Here is a 16360-nt window from a genome sequence, read left to right as displayed (position 1 = left end):
CACATGGACTGCATGCTTTTGAGAAGGCAGCACACCACACCTTCTTAAGGGTATGTAGGGATGGGCAGTTAACACTGGTCCAGCAAGCAATGTTTACATACCATAAGTAAGTATAAAAAAATTTGCTAGCTCGAAGAGTTTTAAGAATATGATACATGACCCTCATTGTGGTGCTGCATGTCTTATCATATGGAGGACTGTGTGCAGGCATCATTTGCAGGGTATGCCAATACTGACCCTCCTCTGAGCTAATAACCTGTTCTGTTTCTTGTGGCCCCAACATAGATCACTATCTTTGCACAACAGTTGGTGAAAGTAAGCATACAGGTGCAGAAGATAGTGAAGAAGGCAAATGGGCTTCATAGTGAAAGGTTTGAGTACAGGAGTAGGGATGTCTTGCTGCAATTGTAAGTGATATCACACCTGGAGTATGGTGTGCAGTTTTAATCTCATTATCTGAGGAAGGATGTTCTGGCTATGGAGGGAGTGCAACAAAGGTTTACCAGGTTGATTCATAGAAACATAGAAAATAGGTCCAGGAGTAGACCATTTGGCTCTTTGAGCCTGCACCACAGGCTCTGATGGCAGGACATTTCTTTTTATTCATTCACAGGGTGTGAACATTACTAGCTTGGCCTGCATTTACTGCTGATCCTAAGTTGCTCAGAGGGCAGTTAAGAGTCAACCACATTGAGAGTCTGGAATCATATGTAGGCCAGACCAAGTAAGGGTGGCAGATCTCCTTCCTTAAAAGACACGAGTGAACCAGATAGGTTTTTAAAAACCTATCAACATTTATTCTAAAATTTATTGAATTCAAATTTTGCCATTTGCCATGGTGGGATTTCACCATCCATCATTTCATTTCATTTCATTTCATTTCACTCATTCCCTGCAGTGTGGAAACAGACCCTTCAGCCCAACAAGTCCACACCGACCCTCTGAAGAGTAACCCACCCGGACCCATTCCCCCTAACTAATGCACCTAACTCTATGGGCAATTTAGCGTGACCAATTCACCGAACCTGCACATCTTTGGACTGTGTGATTAGAACCCAATTCCCCAGGACATTAGCCTGGGGTATTAGATTGCAAGACTGATCTATTGTGAGAGACTGGATTGGTTAGGACTATATTGACTGATGTTCAGAAGACTGAAGGGGGATCTCATAGAAGCCTATAAAATTTTAAGAGGACTGGTCCTAAAATGATCCAAGAGTATAGGCTGAAAACAGGGATGAGTATTAAGCAGGCTGAGCAGCCATGATCATAATGAATGAACGAACCATAATTTATTGTCACTTGTACTCTACAATGAACAACATGGTAAAATACAATGAAAAGCTTTAACTGTTGCCACAATCTGGCGCCATTCAAATCCTTCAAGAATAAAAAGGGAAAGCAGAAAGAAAGTCAATTTTCACTCTGCCGCTTCTACCATTACTCCCAAGCTGTTTGCCAGCCAACCAATGACACCCTTGCCGGGTCCACCAGTGTTGGGACAGCCACCCTTCAGGCGCCATCTGTTTGTAACTGGGCCCACTCTGCCGATGGATTATTGATACTGGGTCCCTTTGGAATCACACTGCCTCAGCAACCAGGAGAGTCTGGCTTCGCTGCTGCCGTCACCTCGCCAACAATCAGCAAACCCTGGTTCCAGGCCGACCACAACCATGAGCTTTCGCTGCCATCTCACTGATGCCTGAAGTCCCTGCTTTGGGCCCACCATAATCAGGAGTCCTTGGCTTTGCTGAAGCCAATGCCTGGAGTCCTGGCTCCGCCACCAGGCCAGGTCAGGCTGATGCCTCCCCATGAGTCCTGCTCTGGCAGCCCCTCTTCGCGATGCCTCCACTGCTGCTGATGGCAAGAAGACTAAGAAAAAGAAAAAGGACCACAAAGGCAAGGATATAAGGGAGGAAGCAGCTGCCTGGAGCAGGAGGTTGAATGTTGCTTACATTGCTGGTGTTGCCATCTTCTGATTGTATAAGGATGGTTTTGTATGGTATATGATGTATTGAATGGTTGATCAGGTGCGGAGGGCCAAATGGCATCCCCCATCCTATTTTCTATGTTTCTATGATTTAATTGATAACTAGTTCCAACAGATGAGAATTGGGTGCAGCAGATAATCATGTCATGCAAAATATTAACTTGTGATCACAGCAACTTTGTGTTTGCATTGTAGCAGGTGAACTGCAGCCTAACATTATTTTCTTCTTACTTTCACTTTTAATGCCTGCAAATAAAAGCTCATCTCTGTAAATATATGAATGCTTGCTCATCTATGGTGGTCACCCACTGGACAATGATAATATACACACTGCACTGCTAATTGGGGTAGAGTGGTGGTGACTTAGAGAAGGTCGTAGGGTGGGATGTGACTATGGACAGGCAATCTGTATAGGCTTATGGGACAAGAAAATGGCTGGGGTTGAAAGAAGTCACTGGTGCCAGGAATGTCTGTCTATTCCAGGGCATCTAGTGAGTGGTGAGTTCTTCTGGCTGTGGTGAGGTGTTAGAATCTGGTTGAGATTCTGGATGAATCTCAACTGGATGAGAGGGGCACCAAAGGTCATGGCAGGTAGTTAATGGAATGGATTTGGTATGGTATGGTGAGAAACCTCATTCAGCTTCATGAAGAAAAATGTTCCTTGAATCTCAATGAAATTGTCATTCAGCCACATTTTTGTAAGATTCAATCCCAAGTTGACCACCCAAGCTGGAGTCTTTTGTCTTTTTCATCTCTCTCTGGCTTTCTCATTCTATCTGAAATTTCAGAAGCAGAAAGCCAGCCCACAATCCTCCCCATTGTAACCAAGTTGCTGGCAGAAATCATGACAGAGTACATAGCTCTCCGTAATACTCTATTTTATCTTCAGTTACAAAAATAAGGTGAAGTCTTCACCATCCTAGAGGAGTGTGGTGCTGGAAAAGCACAGCCAGCCAGACAGCATCCGAGGAGCAGGCGAATCAAGGTTTTGAGAAAGTCCTTCATCACATTCTTCGACTTTGATCTCCAGCATCCGCGGTCCTCACTTTCTCCTAACATCCTAGAGGACCATAGGCTGGTTCTCATTAGAGAGAGAGTGATAACTTATGATGAGTTAAACCTGAGAGTCACCATGCTTGAGGTGGAGGGGTAAGGTCAAGGATGTGGATCTTCATGGTAACTTCAACTAATGTGGGAATTGAGCCCACACTATTGATGCTATTCTGCAATACAAGCCAGAAGTGTATGAGATCCTGAATGATCTAGATAGACTTGGAAAAAGATGGTTTAAAACCTATTAATCTTACAAACTTTATACAAGTATAATCAACATTGGGTGTGTATGTGTGTCACCTCATTATCAATAATTGTGCATGCTATAAATGGTATTTTGATGCATCAAGGGAGCTCAGGAGCTCATAGTGCTTAAAATATGGGTAGTTTCTGATTTAATTTCATTCTCTTAATTTGAATCTTTACAGTGGTAATTCATCCATTTTGTTTTTAACCTATGACTTTTGTAATGACCCCAGCTGATGGTAAGTCAGATCCCAGAATGTGAAATCTGATTTGATATAACATGTTTTTTAGTTAGCTGACTTGTTAGATAATCACTGAAGTATATTTATGAGGCTGTGGACATTCATTAACAATAGTACACCCATTTAATCATAAAGACATATGGCATAGAAACAGTCCTTTTGGCCTGCCATGTCTATGCTGACTAACAAACACCTAACTATGCTAATTCCATTTACTTGCACTTAATCCGTAACCTACTGTTTAAATGCTCATCCAGATGTTGCAAGAATACCTGCGTCCAACACTTGCTTCAGGCAGTGTGTTCCATGTATGCTTTTCTCAGATCTCCTCACCTTAAACTTATGCCCTCTGGTCTTAGACATGTCTCCACGGGGAAAAGATTCTCACAACCTATGCCATCTATTCCTCTCATCAGTTTGTATACCTCAGTCAGATCCCATCTCGGCCTCCTCTACTCCAGGGAAAGTCATTCCAGCCGATCAAGTTTCTCTTATAACTGTGACTCTCATTTGCACCCACCCAATGCATTCATGTCCTTCTGATAGTGTGGTGACCAGAACTATGCACAATATTCCATTTTATTATGTAAAAGAACACAAAATGATAGTATCAAAATGGAGAAGAAAGTTAGAAAGATCTCAAAACGCATCGCAGAACAAACTTTCAACCTATTTCTTGACATTATCCATTACAGAGATTTTGCACCTGTGTCTCAGCTCTTCAGGGTTCCCATTTAACTGACTCTTTGCAGGTTCTTTGCTTTTGGCTGGAGTGGCATTTCATAGAATGCTTTCAAATTCTGCCAACATGTAACACAAATCTGAATGCCTAAACTTTCTCAGTATGGTATGCAGATTTCTCAACAAACTTCCATGATTTGGAAGTTTAACAAACTAAACTCCTCTTCTAAGATTATTAGTTTTCTGAACTGCCCTGAACATTTTCTAGCAGAGAAACTAAACATGCTTCTAAACTCAATCCTGTTACCTTCTGAATTGAATTTTAAAATGTTGCTCAGCCATAATTTTTTCTCAAAAGTAAAGAAAACTAATAACTTTTAAATGGTTGTAAACCCAAACATGTATGTACCTTTCCATTAACACTGCGATCATCTGCATTTGTTGGAGTTAGTCACAGTTCTACAGGGACTCTGATTTTGTTAAAAATCGCACAACACCAGGTTATAGTCCAACAGGTTTATTTGGAAGCATGAGCTTTCGAAGCACCGCTTCAAAACAAACCTAGATTGTTCAATATATCATTTCAGCTACATGACACTGTAATCCTTTGCTATAAATTCTGTGTCTTATGGTCCTGCTTCAAAACCACCTGATGAAGAAGCAGTGCTTTCGAAAGCTAGTGGTTCCAAATAAACCTGTTGGACTATAACCTGGTGTTGCGTGATTTTTAACTTTGTCCACCCGGTCCAACACCGGCTGCTCCAAATCTGATCTTGTTGTTTTACAGAAGAAAACCATTCACACAAGTAAACAACACCCATCTTTTTCTATTTTAGAACACACATTCTAAGAAGGATATTAACATATATAAATGATGTAATTTTCTTTACACTTTTAGGTAAGGTACAGAGAGGCAAGGGAGAATAGAAGATTGAAATTTGATGATGCCTATCGATACATTATTGATATTTTGTCTAGAATGCTGGAGATGGAAAAAACAGTTGTGGAAGATTTTATTTTGGATTCCTTGACTGTGAGTAATGCTAATATAGGTTTAAATTATTTAATTTAGCCTTGTTTACCATTTTTCAATGTAATTTCTGGAGCAACAATCTTTGATAGAATAGGACCAGAAACTATGGACAGCAGTCAGCAAGCCGGTCAGCACCATTGGAGACAGAGTTAGCACTGCATGTTAATGATCTTTTGCCTGAATGTTTTGATGAAAGGTCCCTGAAAGGGACAACAACAGAAATTGCTGGGAAAAATCTGCAACTCTGGTAGCATTTGTGGAGAAAAAGCAGAGTTAATGTTTCTGGTCCAGTGATGACTCTTCAAAACTGGTGGTGGTTTTAACTGAGGGTTACCATGCCTCAAGCGAAGACCGAGGTTTAGAAGGTGAGATCTTCATGGTAACCTCAGCCAATGTGGGAATTGAACCCACCCTCTTGGCATCACTCTACATTACAAACCAATCATCCAGCAACTGAGTAAACCAACCCTAAACATATATTGTGAGTAATTGGTTATATTGGTTTTAAAACAGCAAATGCTGGAAAACTCAGCAAATCTGGCAGCATCTTAGGAGAGAGAAACAAATGAACCTTTTGAATCTGATATGGCTTGTAGAGGTGCTGCCAGACTTGCTTAGTTTCTCTATTATTTTCTGTTTTATTTCAGATTTCCAGCATCTGTATTATTTTATTTTTATTTGAGTAGTCATATTGGTAACTGGGTAAAGGATTTAAACTAAAGTTGTGACCAGTGGAGCAGCAGACTAGAAAGTGACAGTAAATCCTCCAACCTTGGCCATTACAACATTTAAAGAAGAAATCCAAATGCCTGGCAATTCACGACCAGAGCTATTAAACTTTGTTTAATTGTTTCTTGATACACAATAACGTAAGCACTGCTAACTTGTGGAGATTGATGTCATCAACTCTGTTCTACTTTTTACTCAGCTAGACTATTGTGTATAGTTTGCGGAGCCGCATTATAGGAAATATGTGAATACATTAGAGACGGTGCAGAAGTGATCTGTAAGAATAGTTCCAAGAATGAGAAACTTTAGTTTTGAGGATAGATTTTGGAAGCTGGAATTGTTCTCCTTGGAGGGAAGAAAGCTGAGAGGAGATATGATAAAGGTTTTCTAAATCGTGAGTGGGCTAGTTAGCGTAGATAGGAAAAAGCTGTTTGTGGTCATAAGAGAAAAAGGAATGAGAGGGCATAGGAAAGCTATGTAAATGAGGCAAAAGGAATGTGACAAACATGTTTTCATGCAGCGAATAATTAAGGTATGGAATGCATTGCCTGGAAATGTTGAAGCAGGTTCAATTGAGGCATTCAGCAGGGTATTAAATGATTATTTGGATAGAAATTGTGTATAGGTAAATGGGAAAATCGCAGGAGATTGGCATCAGGTAATTGAACTGGTCTAGGCAAGATGGACTCCTGTGCTGTAACAGTTCTGTGATTTTGTGATACCATTTCCCCTATTCCCAACAACAGGTTGTTCATCCTGTGAGATTTTCAAGATTTATTCATTTGCTCTGGGGCCAACCCAAAAGGTATGTCCCAGCTCCACAAAATTTATTGTACTTCCTCTACATATTCCAACCATTTTTCTAAGGTAGGATTTTAAGTATCCCTCAGTTAGATTTTGGCTACTTGATCTTTCATCTTTTTCTTTATTAAGCTCATGATTGTAGATGCCTCAGCTCTTTGTTCAGATTGCAAGAGGTCCGACTGTTTTTGACTTGTAGAGTTAATTCTGACTGCCTTCTTTGAGGACCACAACCGAAAGAGTAAGAATGTTCCTAACTTCCAAATAGGCAAATCTTCCAGCTGCTTTTCCCTTACAAAATCCAAGCTGATGAAGCTCCATCTGCCTTCTCTGCAATAACTGATGACATTAATATTTTCTGTGCTCAAAGTTCAGGCCTTACGAACCATCAGCTCTTAATGGCTCTTTCAGTCCAGTGAGATGCATCTTCACCACATTGAAGTTACAACTGCCCTCTGTTCCCAAAATGAACAGTCTGTTTCAATTAGTAAAAGAACACAAATAAATAAATGACACAAAAGAATATTCTACTCAAGGTTCCATCCTGAATCACTGTCTCTTTGGAAATCTAGCATGCTTTGTAATCATCAAAGCTTTTCTTTGATTCTGCGACGTCTATGAATAATTTGTCACAATTGGAGTTTTAGGACTTACCCAGAATTGTGATTTAAACTTCTTCTGTTGAGACTAATTGACCTGTTGGTTCATTGGATCAAAATTATGGTATGGATTTTTATATTTAATGAGAGCTGGTGGTACTGTTAATCAGATGGATGTGAGGGAATGCTTAAACAGTCTGGCTGATGTGTTGGGAGCAAATTATTTTGGAAATTTTTTGATGCACCTGCCATTCTGCATTTATGATGTATTCGGATTCTGAAACCCAAACAGACCATGCTCTATTTGGCTCCGAACAATGTCCTGTAACCTTTGTGCTTGATCATACTGTGGGCCAAGCGGGAATTGTTTTGGGTCACTTAGCATTTCTGCACATACAATCTTGTCAACTGCCTCTGCTTTGCGCATGTGATCATTTATATAGAGGATGAGCAGGATATGTAAGTGGGGAAGGCCCCTTTTCTGGAACTTAATAACATATATGCTTTCCATTGTTCTGCCAAAGTTACTCCTCCTCACCAGCTAATTCAGCAAAGCATGTTTTTCATGTGGAAAGTCTGGCCAGTTAAAAGAATTTTGTCCACAGAGGAGTGTTTCTCGAATATGTTGCAGGTTGGAGTTGCTTATGAAAAGAGGCCTGGCTTGTGATACTCCTGTATGATGGTCAGAGTGTTTTGGAAGTGCATATGGAAGTTCTGTGGGCCGCAATAAAAGTGGTTGGCAGTATCATGTGCTTCCCTGCAGCTACATCACCATCATCTCCAGCAGTACCACATACTGCACTGCAACCTGCAGATGACTGTAGATATCAACATACAGTTGGGTTTATCTCTCAGGACTCTTCACCCATCTCAGTGGCTGATGCTGCACCTTAATAAAATTCATGTAGCAGTACTCTTGAAAAAGGCTCTGACCGTGCAGTAGAAATCTGTTGGTAAAACGTTTTGTAAGCCAAGATGCAAGCCATCAGTGCCATAGTGAAACAGCTGCACAAAGTCTATTGCATCAAAAGCATGATGGTTGTCATGAATTTTCTGCAAACCACCATAATGCAGGTGCAGCTCTACATCTCTGTTACCAGCCTCCTCATCTTCTGCCAGTACTGATACCTCATTAAAGCAGTGACGCAGGTGCTGCCTTTTTGGCCTTTGGCTGGAATCAGTAACCAGCCTTGCACGGGCAATGTCAGCTGCTGGCAAATGACAGGCCATAATGAAGTCCTGGTCACTTGGGTTGCAGTGATGCAGCTCTCTGAATAGAACTGCTAGCTGGGCACAATGATCTGCAGATTTCTTGCGGGTAGATCCATGTTAGTGGGTATCACCATTTCCTCAGTCATGCTGTAGATCATGAATATGTATTTATGAAAATGTTGATTATTCTCCAGGACTGTAGTGTTACTGTGTGTTGTGTTACAATTTTCTTGGATCACCACATATGGAATGAATTCACTTCTAGGGGATGTTATCTGGTTTGCTATCACTGAGGCAAAAATCATTGCATTGTGAAGACCCCTTGTATTTAGATGGAACAGCTTTCCCTGGATTGCCTCCTTCCCACAATTCCCTTATGGCAGCTGTATCACGTTTGAAAGATGACCATTTGCACCACACCAAATTGATGCATTTTCACTTTGTCAATACATAGCAAAGTGCTAGCATTGCACTGCCATCCTCCCAGCATTGATGGGTTGTATTTGACTGATACCATTCAGAACATCTTGTGTAAAGTGAGCATGTCTGGTGGCCTTCACCCTAGTCCTGGAAGTGCACACTGCATTACAGTGACTTTCTGTTCTTGCATTGCAGTTCACTGTGGGCTGTTTTGTTCACAGAAGTTAAAAGTCACACAATACCTGGTTATAGTCTAACAGGTTTATTTGGAACTACAAGCTTTCGGACCATTGCTACTTTATCAGGTAGCTGGAATCCTCTGAGGTGGGGTCACTGGAATGAAAGCGTTAACTCTGATTTCTCTTCACAGATGCTGCCAGACCTGCTGAACTTTTCCAGCAACTTCTGTTTTTGTAATTTTCCATGTAATTTTGCAAATTTAAAGAACCATATGTTACAAAATTCTGGAAAGAAAGACCTATACTCTTAACCTACAGCCTCTTCTTGCAAAACCTAAAAAAACTGCCATGAAAAGTTTAAAAATAGTATATTAAAACATTATAAATGACAAGAAAATAATATTAAATAGTAAACAATAGGAAAAAAGTCAATAAATAGAGAAAGAGCAAATACCTATTAACATGTGATGTCACACCAGTGTATGCACTCAGTGCTACAGGACTGCTGTGGTTTATCTCTAAGCTCCTTTCCCTGAAGTGGAGCATGAACGAATTCCTACAGGTCAAGAGGGTTGGAAAAAAACAAATGCAATAAGTGTAAATATAAACAAACAAACACCTTCTACCCCGCTTACCGAACTCTCCACTGATTTAAGTCCAGATGTGCACTCAATCTTCAGCTGCACCGTCCACTGACCAAACTCTAGAGACTTGCACTCGATCTGCAGTTACACTCCACACTGAACAAACGCCTGAGGTTGTTCTCGATTCGCAGCTGCACTCCCGGCTGAGCAAACTCCAGAGATTGCTCTCGATCTGCAGCTGCATTCCTGGCTGAGCAAACTCCAGAGGTTGTTCTCGATCTCCAGCTGCACTCCCGGCTGAGCAAATTGCAGAGGCTGTTCTCGATCTGTAACTGCACTTCCGGCTGAGCAAACGCCAGAGGTTGCTCTCGATTCGCAGCTGCGCTTCTGGCTGAGAAACCTCTGGAAGTTGCTCTCGATCTGCAGCAGCCCTCCCAGCTGAGCAAACTCCAGAGGTTGCTCTCGATCCCCAGCTGCACTCCTGGTTGAGCAAACTCCAGAGGTTGCTCTTGATCTGCAGCTGCAGTCCCGGCTGAACAAACCCCAGAATGTGTTCCCTATCTGCAGCTGCACTCTCCGCTGAGCAAACTGCAGAGGTAGCTCTCGATCTGCAGCTGCGCTCCTGGCTGAGCAAACGCCAGAGGTTGGAGAATTCCTCGAAGCATGGCATTCCACCCGGAATTCTATCAACAAACACATTGACTTGGATCTCATTTACCACCCCTGAGAGAAAGAACAGGAAATGATGTCGCCACAGGAAATGACATCACCAACCAAGGAAACCTAACCATATAAATAAACAGCGTGCCATACCACCAGTGCTTCATCTGGAGGCTCACTGATGATCTTACCCAGTATGGTGACGAAACATCTGAAACCGAACCTTTCAGCTCATCAAGCAAACCTACATCCAGAATCTCAACCTGAGCTACAAATCTTCTGAAAACCTTCTAGTCAGCTGAAAATTGAGGACCAAATATGTGGGGAGATTGCAGATAGATGTAACTATACAAAGGTTGTAAAATTAGGGAAGTTTAACTTTTCAAATAGAGATTGGGTCTACCATAGTGTTAAGGCTTGGATGGAGAAGAATTTGTTTAATGTGTTCCAGAAAATGTTCTCAATCTATATGTAGATGGCCCTAGTTGAGATCGGGCAAACTTAACCTCCTCTCAGGAAGTAAGACAGGGCAAGTGACTAAGGTGTTAGTGGGGAAGCACTTTGGGAACACTGACCGTAATTCTATTAGTTTCAGAATAGTTATGGAAAAGGATAGGCATAGTCTACAAGTTCTAAATTGGGGCAAGGTCAATTTTGATGCTATTAGACAAGAACTTTCAAAAATTGATTGGGGGAGGCTGTGCACAGGTAAAGGGACATCTGGCAAGCGGAAGACTTTCAAAAGTGAGATAACTAGAGTTCAGGGGCAGCATGTTCTTGTAAGTGTGAAGGACAAGGCTGGAAGTAGTAGGGATCAATGGATCACTCGTGATATTGGGGCTCTGGTCACAAAAAAGGAGACAAATATTAGGTATAGATGGCTGGGATCAAGTGAATTCTTTGAGGAGTTTCGGGATTGTAGGAGTACACTTAAGAGAGAAATCAGGAGGGCATAAAGAGCACATGAGATAGCTTTGGCAGATAAAGTTAAGGAGAAATCAAAGAGATTCTACATATATTAAGGGCCAAAGAGTAACTCAGAACATTGCCCCTTAAAGATCAATGAGACATCTATATTTGGAACCACACAAGAAGGGTGAGATCCTAAATGAATATTTCATGTCAGTATATACTGTGGAGAAAGATGAGGAAGCTAGGGAACTCGGGTAAATAATGGTGATGTCTTGAAAAGAATCCACATTATAGTCGAAGTGATACTGGAGGTTTTAAAATGCATCAAGATAAACAAATCCCTGGGACCTGAGCAAATGTATCCCAAGATGTTGTGGGAAACTATGCAAGAAATTGTGGGGCCCTTAGCTGAGATATTTCTATTATCAACAGCTTGGGTGAGGTGCTGGAAGCCTGGAAGGTTAGCTAATGTTGTGTCACTATTTAATAAAGGTTGCAAGGAAAAGCCAGAAAACTACATACCAGTAAGCCTGACTTCAGTGGTGGGGAAGTTGTTAGAGGGTATTCTGACAGACAGGATCTAAATGCATTTGGAAAGGCAAGGACTGCTTATGGATAGTCAGCATGCTTTGTGTGTGGGAAATTGTGGCTCACAAACTTAATTGAAGAGGTAACCAAGAAGACAGATGAAGGCAGAGACATAGTCATTGTCTGTATGGACTTTAGCAAGGCCTTCGACAAAGTTCCACATATTAGACTGCTTAGTAAGGTTAGATCACCTGGGATCCAGGGAGAACTAGCCAAGTGGATACAAAATTGGCTTCACAGTAGGACAAGGTCAAAAATCACACGACACTAGGTAATAGTCCAACGGGTTTATTTGAAAACATTAACTTTCAGAGTGTTGTTCCTTCATCAGGGATTTGCATATTGATCAGTCAACACCTGCACCTCCATTCGACCTGATTAAAGATTTAAGAGCAATCTGAGGTGTGTTCAATGCATTTGCATGAATTGTATGAACCTTTGATCTTTTCCTTATAAATTTTGTGTCTAAGATCTTCCTCTCTCACTAACACTTGATTAGGTTATATAAGAGTACAACAAGATCTTGATCAACTGGGCCAGTGGGCTGAAGAATAGCAGATGGAGTTTAATTCAGATAAATGTGAGGTGTTGCATTTTGGTAAAACAAACCAGGACAAAAATTACTCAGTTAATGTTAGAGCCCTGTGGAGTGTTGTTGAATGGAAAGACCTAGGGGTCCAGGTACATAGTTCCTTGAAAGTGGCATTACTTGTAGACAGTGTGGTGAAGAAGGCATTTGTCATGCTTGCCTTCATCAGTCACAGCATCGAGTAGAGAAGTTGGGACATCTTGTTATTGGCTGTATAAGACATTAGTAGGGCCACATTTGGAGTTCTGCATACAATTCTGTTTGCCCTGCTATAGGAAGGATGTTATTAAACTGGAAGGGTTGCAAAAAATATTTACAATGATGTTACAGAGGAGTTTGAGCTTTTGGGAGAGGCTGAATATGCTGGGGCTTTTTTCTCATGGAACATTGGAGGCTGAGGGGTGACCTTACACAGGTTTATGAAATCATGAGGTGCATAGATAAAATGAAATGCCAAGGTCTTTTGTCACAGGTTAGGGGAGTCGAGAATGTAGTGCTGGAAAAGCACAGGAGGTCAGGCAGCATTCGAGGAGAAGGAGACTTGATGTTTCGGGCATAAGTCCTGATGAACGGCTTATGCCCGAAATGTCGATTCTCTTGCTCCTCGAATGCTGCCTGACCTGCTGTGCTTTTCCAGCACCACACTCTCGACTCTGATCTCCAGCATCTGCAGTCCTCACTTTCTCCTCTACAGGATGGAGGAGTCCAAAATGAGAGGGCATAGATTTAAGGTAAGATTTAAAAGGGACCTCAGGAGCAACATTTTCATACAGAGGGTAGTTTGTGTATGGAACGAGCTACCAGAGGAATTGGTAGAGCTGACTACAATTACAACACTTAAAAGACGTTTGGCAGGTATATGGATAGGAAAGATTTAGACAGATATGGGCCAAGTGCAGGCACATGGGACTAGTTAACTTCAGGAAACCTGGCTGGCATGGCCATGTTTCTAGGCTGTATGACTCTATGACTCAATGACTCAATGGCTTTACCCATACCCTAAGATTATGATGTCTGTTTCAGGACTCCCTGGTCTTCAGGAACATCCTTCTAATGTTTACACTGTCTTTTTACCTTAGAATAGTCTTTTCTCTGTGGTGAGGGAGTCCAGAACTAGAGGGCATAGATTTTGGGTGAGAGGGGAAAGATTTAAAAGGGACCTAAAGGGCAACTTTTTTATGCAGAGGGTGGTGCGTGTATGGAATGAGCTGCCAGAGGAAGTGGTAGAGGCTGGTCCAATTACAACATTTGAAAGGTATCTGGATGGGTATATGAATAGGAAGGATTTAGAGGGATATGGGACAAGTGTTGGCAAATGGGACGAGATTAATTTAGGATATCTGGTCGGCATAGATGAGTTAGACAGAAAGGTCTGTTTCTGTGCTATACATCTCTACGATTCTGTGTCTCTAAAATAGTGTGTTTGACTGCAAGATCACTAGAAATATGTGCATGAGTATATTGTTAGGTCTTTCGAGCCTGCTCTGCCATTTAATAGGATCATTGCTGATCTGCCATTCCTTGTGTCCACTTTCCTGTGTTTTCCTCATAGCCTTTGATTTTCCTACTGATGAAGAATCTGTCTACCTTAACCCTAAACATAAATGAGGACTGTGCCCCACAGCTCTCTGTGACAAGGAGTCCCAAAGGTTTGCATCCCTCTTGAGAGAAGGAATTCCTCCTCACCTCAGTTTAAAACTCGTCCCCATTTTTTCTGAGACTATGCCCTCTTGCTCCGGACTCTGCCATGAAGGGAGACATTGTCTTAGTATTTCCCCTGCATTGCCCCTTAAGAATCTTATACGTTTCAATGAGATCACCTCTTAATCTCCTTCATTCCTGGCAGCCTTTAGACGGACTCCCAGAAGTATTGGTCACAGATAACAGGCCATTCTGATGGAGTTTAGAAGGATGAGTGGGAATCTGATTGAAACTTTCATAAAACTGAATGGCCTAGACAGAGTGGACGTTGGGAAGATGTTTCCATTGACAGAAGAGATGAGGACCTGAGGGCACAGCCTTAAAGTAAAGCGTAGACCTTTGAATGGTGATCAGGAGAAACTTCTTTAGCCAGAGAGTGGTGCATCTGTGGAATTCATTGCCACAGAAGAGTGCGGAGGTCAGGTCATTGAGTATATTTAAAACTGAGATAGATAAATTCTTGATTGCCAAGGGGATCAAAGGTTACGGGCAGAAAGAGGGAAAATGGGGTTGAAAAACCTATCAGCCATGATTGAATGATGGAGCAGACTTGATGGGCTGAATGGCCTAATTTCTGCTCCTATGTCTTATAGTTTTATAGTCTTATTATTTACCAGCAGGGAATGAGTATTTCCTGAAGTCAAATGGCATTCGTCATACAAGGGCATCTTCTTCCATTATCATCCAATGATCTAGCCAAAACAGCAGTCCAAACTTTGAAGGCAGGCTTAAAGAAACAGCCCATTTCACTAGATATCAAACTATCCTAGTTCTTATTTGATTTCAAACCACCCCTCGTGCAACTGCGGGGACAGCTCCAGCAGAGTTGCTTTGGGGAGAAGACTCCCAGTGAATCCAATCTCTCTGGACCAAGCGGGTGTAGGTGAAATGGCATCAGGAATACCAGTGCCAGACGCAAGACTCCGCTAAGCAAGAGAGATGGTTTATGTCAGGGGGTGAAATTTGGTGCAGGAACCACAGGAATGGCCCTGCAGAGATATGAGGCTTGATCAACAAGAGGTCAGATCCAGTAGGGATCTAAACAAACACATGGACCATATGAAAGCTGCAAACCAGCAAAAAGTGTGAGAGCAAAATGTGCCCGGCTCCTCGACAACCTCTCCCACTGTTCTGGAACCCATCTCTTCTCCCTCTTCGTCAAGCACTGAAGATACCACTGAATCTGAGATAGACACGGTGGATGTCACCTGATCAACAGATTGTTGCCAGAAGAAGAGAATGAATTTCTTAGACTCAGAGGCATAGAGGTGAACAAAATGTCTGACACTTCTGTTCTTATCTGTCTGCCAGGGCTTCTTGATGAGATCAGATTAACAGCCCCAATCACGGAACACATATTCTATGAGATCCAACTGGCTGACAAACACTACATCCCTCCTGCCCTGAAATCCACTCAGAAACAGCAAAATCCACACAGTCACCCAAGCTGGAAATGAGCCAGGTTCCCTGACACTGTGCCAAACCAGACTAATTGGAATCTGGCCTGGTTTATTGCCCCTCTGAAAAAAAATCAAGGATAGAGTCTCCTTGAGACAAAGAACAGCTTATAGAAACAAAAGAGACTAGCTTTGTGACACCACCCCCCCCTTAAAGAAAAAAGAAATATCAATGCCAAAAGATGGCTTCATTTTTAACCCTTCAAAACCCGGTTAGTAGCCTTAACATACATATACACTATATTAACTATAAACATGCAAAAAGCACAACCCCATACAAATTTAGGCTGCTGAACACCTCCATCTCTAATGCATCGGCAATCACATTTTTGCGACCTGCCACCTGCACAATTGTCAAATTGAATGGCTGCAACAACAAGCTCCATCTAAACAATCTGGTATTTTTGTCCTTAAATTTTTCCACAAATGTCAATAGGTTGTGATCAGAGTATACGATTATCTCAGATGCATTGCTGGTAATATAAACACTAAAATATTGTAATGCCAACACCATGCTTAGCCTCTTTCTCCACCGTTGAATATTTCTGTTGATGAACGTTCAACTTCCTGGAAAAATACCCAATGTGTCTTTCTATCCCCTTGTCATCCTCCTGCAGGAGCACCATACCGATAACCACATCACTGGCTCTGATGGCCACCTTGAAAAGCTTTGTGTAATCTGGT

General features: G+C 41.8%; 1 protein-coding gene across 1 annotated transcript in view; it reads left to right on the top strand.

Annotated features, from left to right (window-relative positions):
* Positions 1-4146: 4146 nt before the first annotated feature.
* LOC122540182 (dynein axonemal heavy chain 8-like) overlaps positions 4147-16360 on the top strand; it is a 1370012-nt gene continuing 1357798 nt past the window's right edge. Inside the window, exons 1-2 of the mRNA XM_087976825.1 lie at positions 4147-4158; positions 5111-5245. Coding sequence (XP_087832951.1) covers positions 4147-4158; positions 5111-5245 — 147 coding nt within the window. The remainder of the gene's footprint in view (positions 4159-5110; positions 5246-16360) is intronic.

Source organism: Chiloscyllium plagiosum, unplaced genomic scaffold (assembly GCF_037043375.1).
Source record: "Chiloscyllium plagiosum isolate Xiang-an unplaced genomic scaffold, Cpla_swu_hap1 HiC_scaffold_3, whole genome shotgun sequence".
NCBI classification, from domain to species: Eukaryota; Metazoa; Chordata; class Chondrichthyes; order Orectolobiformes; family Hemiscylliidae; genus Chiloscyllium; species Chiloscyllium plagiosum.
This window is presented reverse-complemented; position numbering and strand designations above follow the sequence as displayed.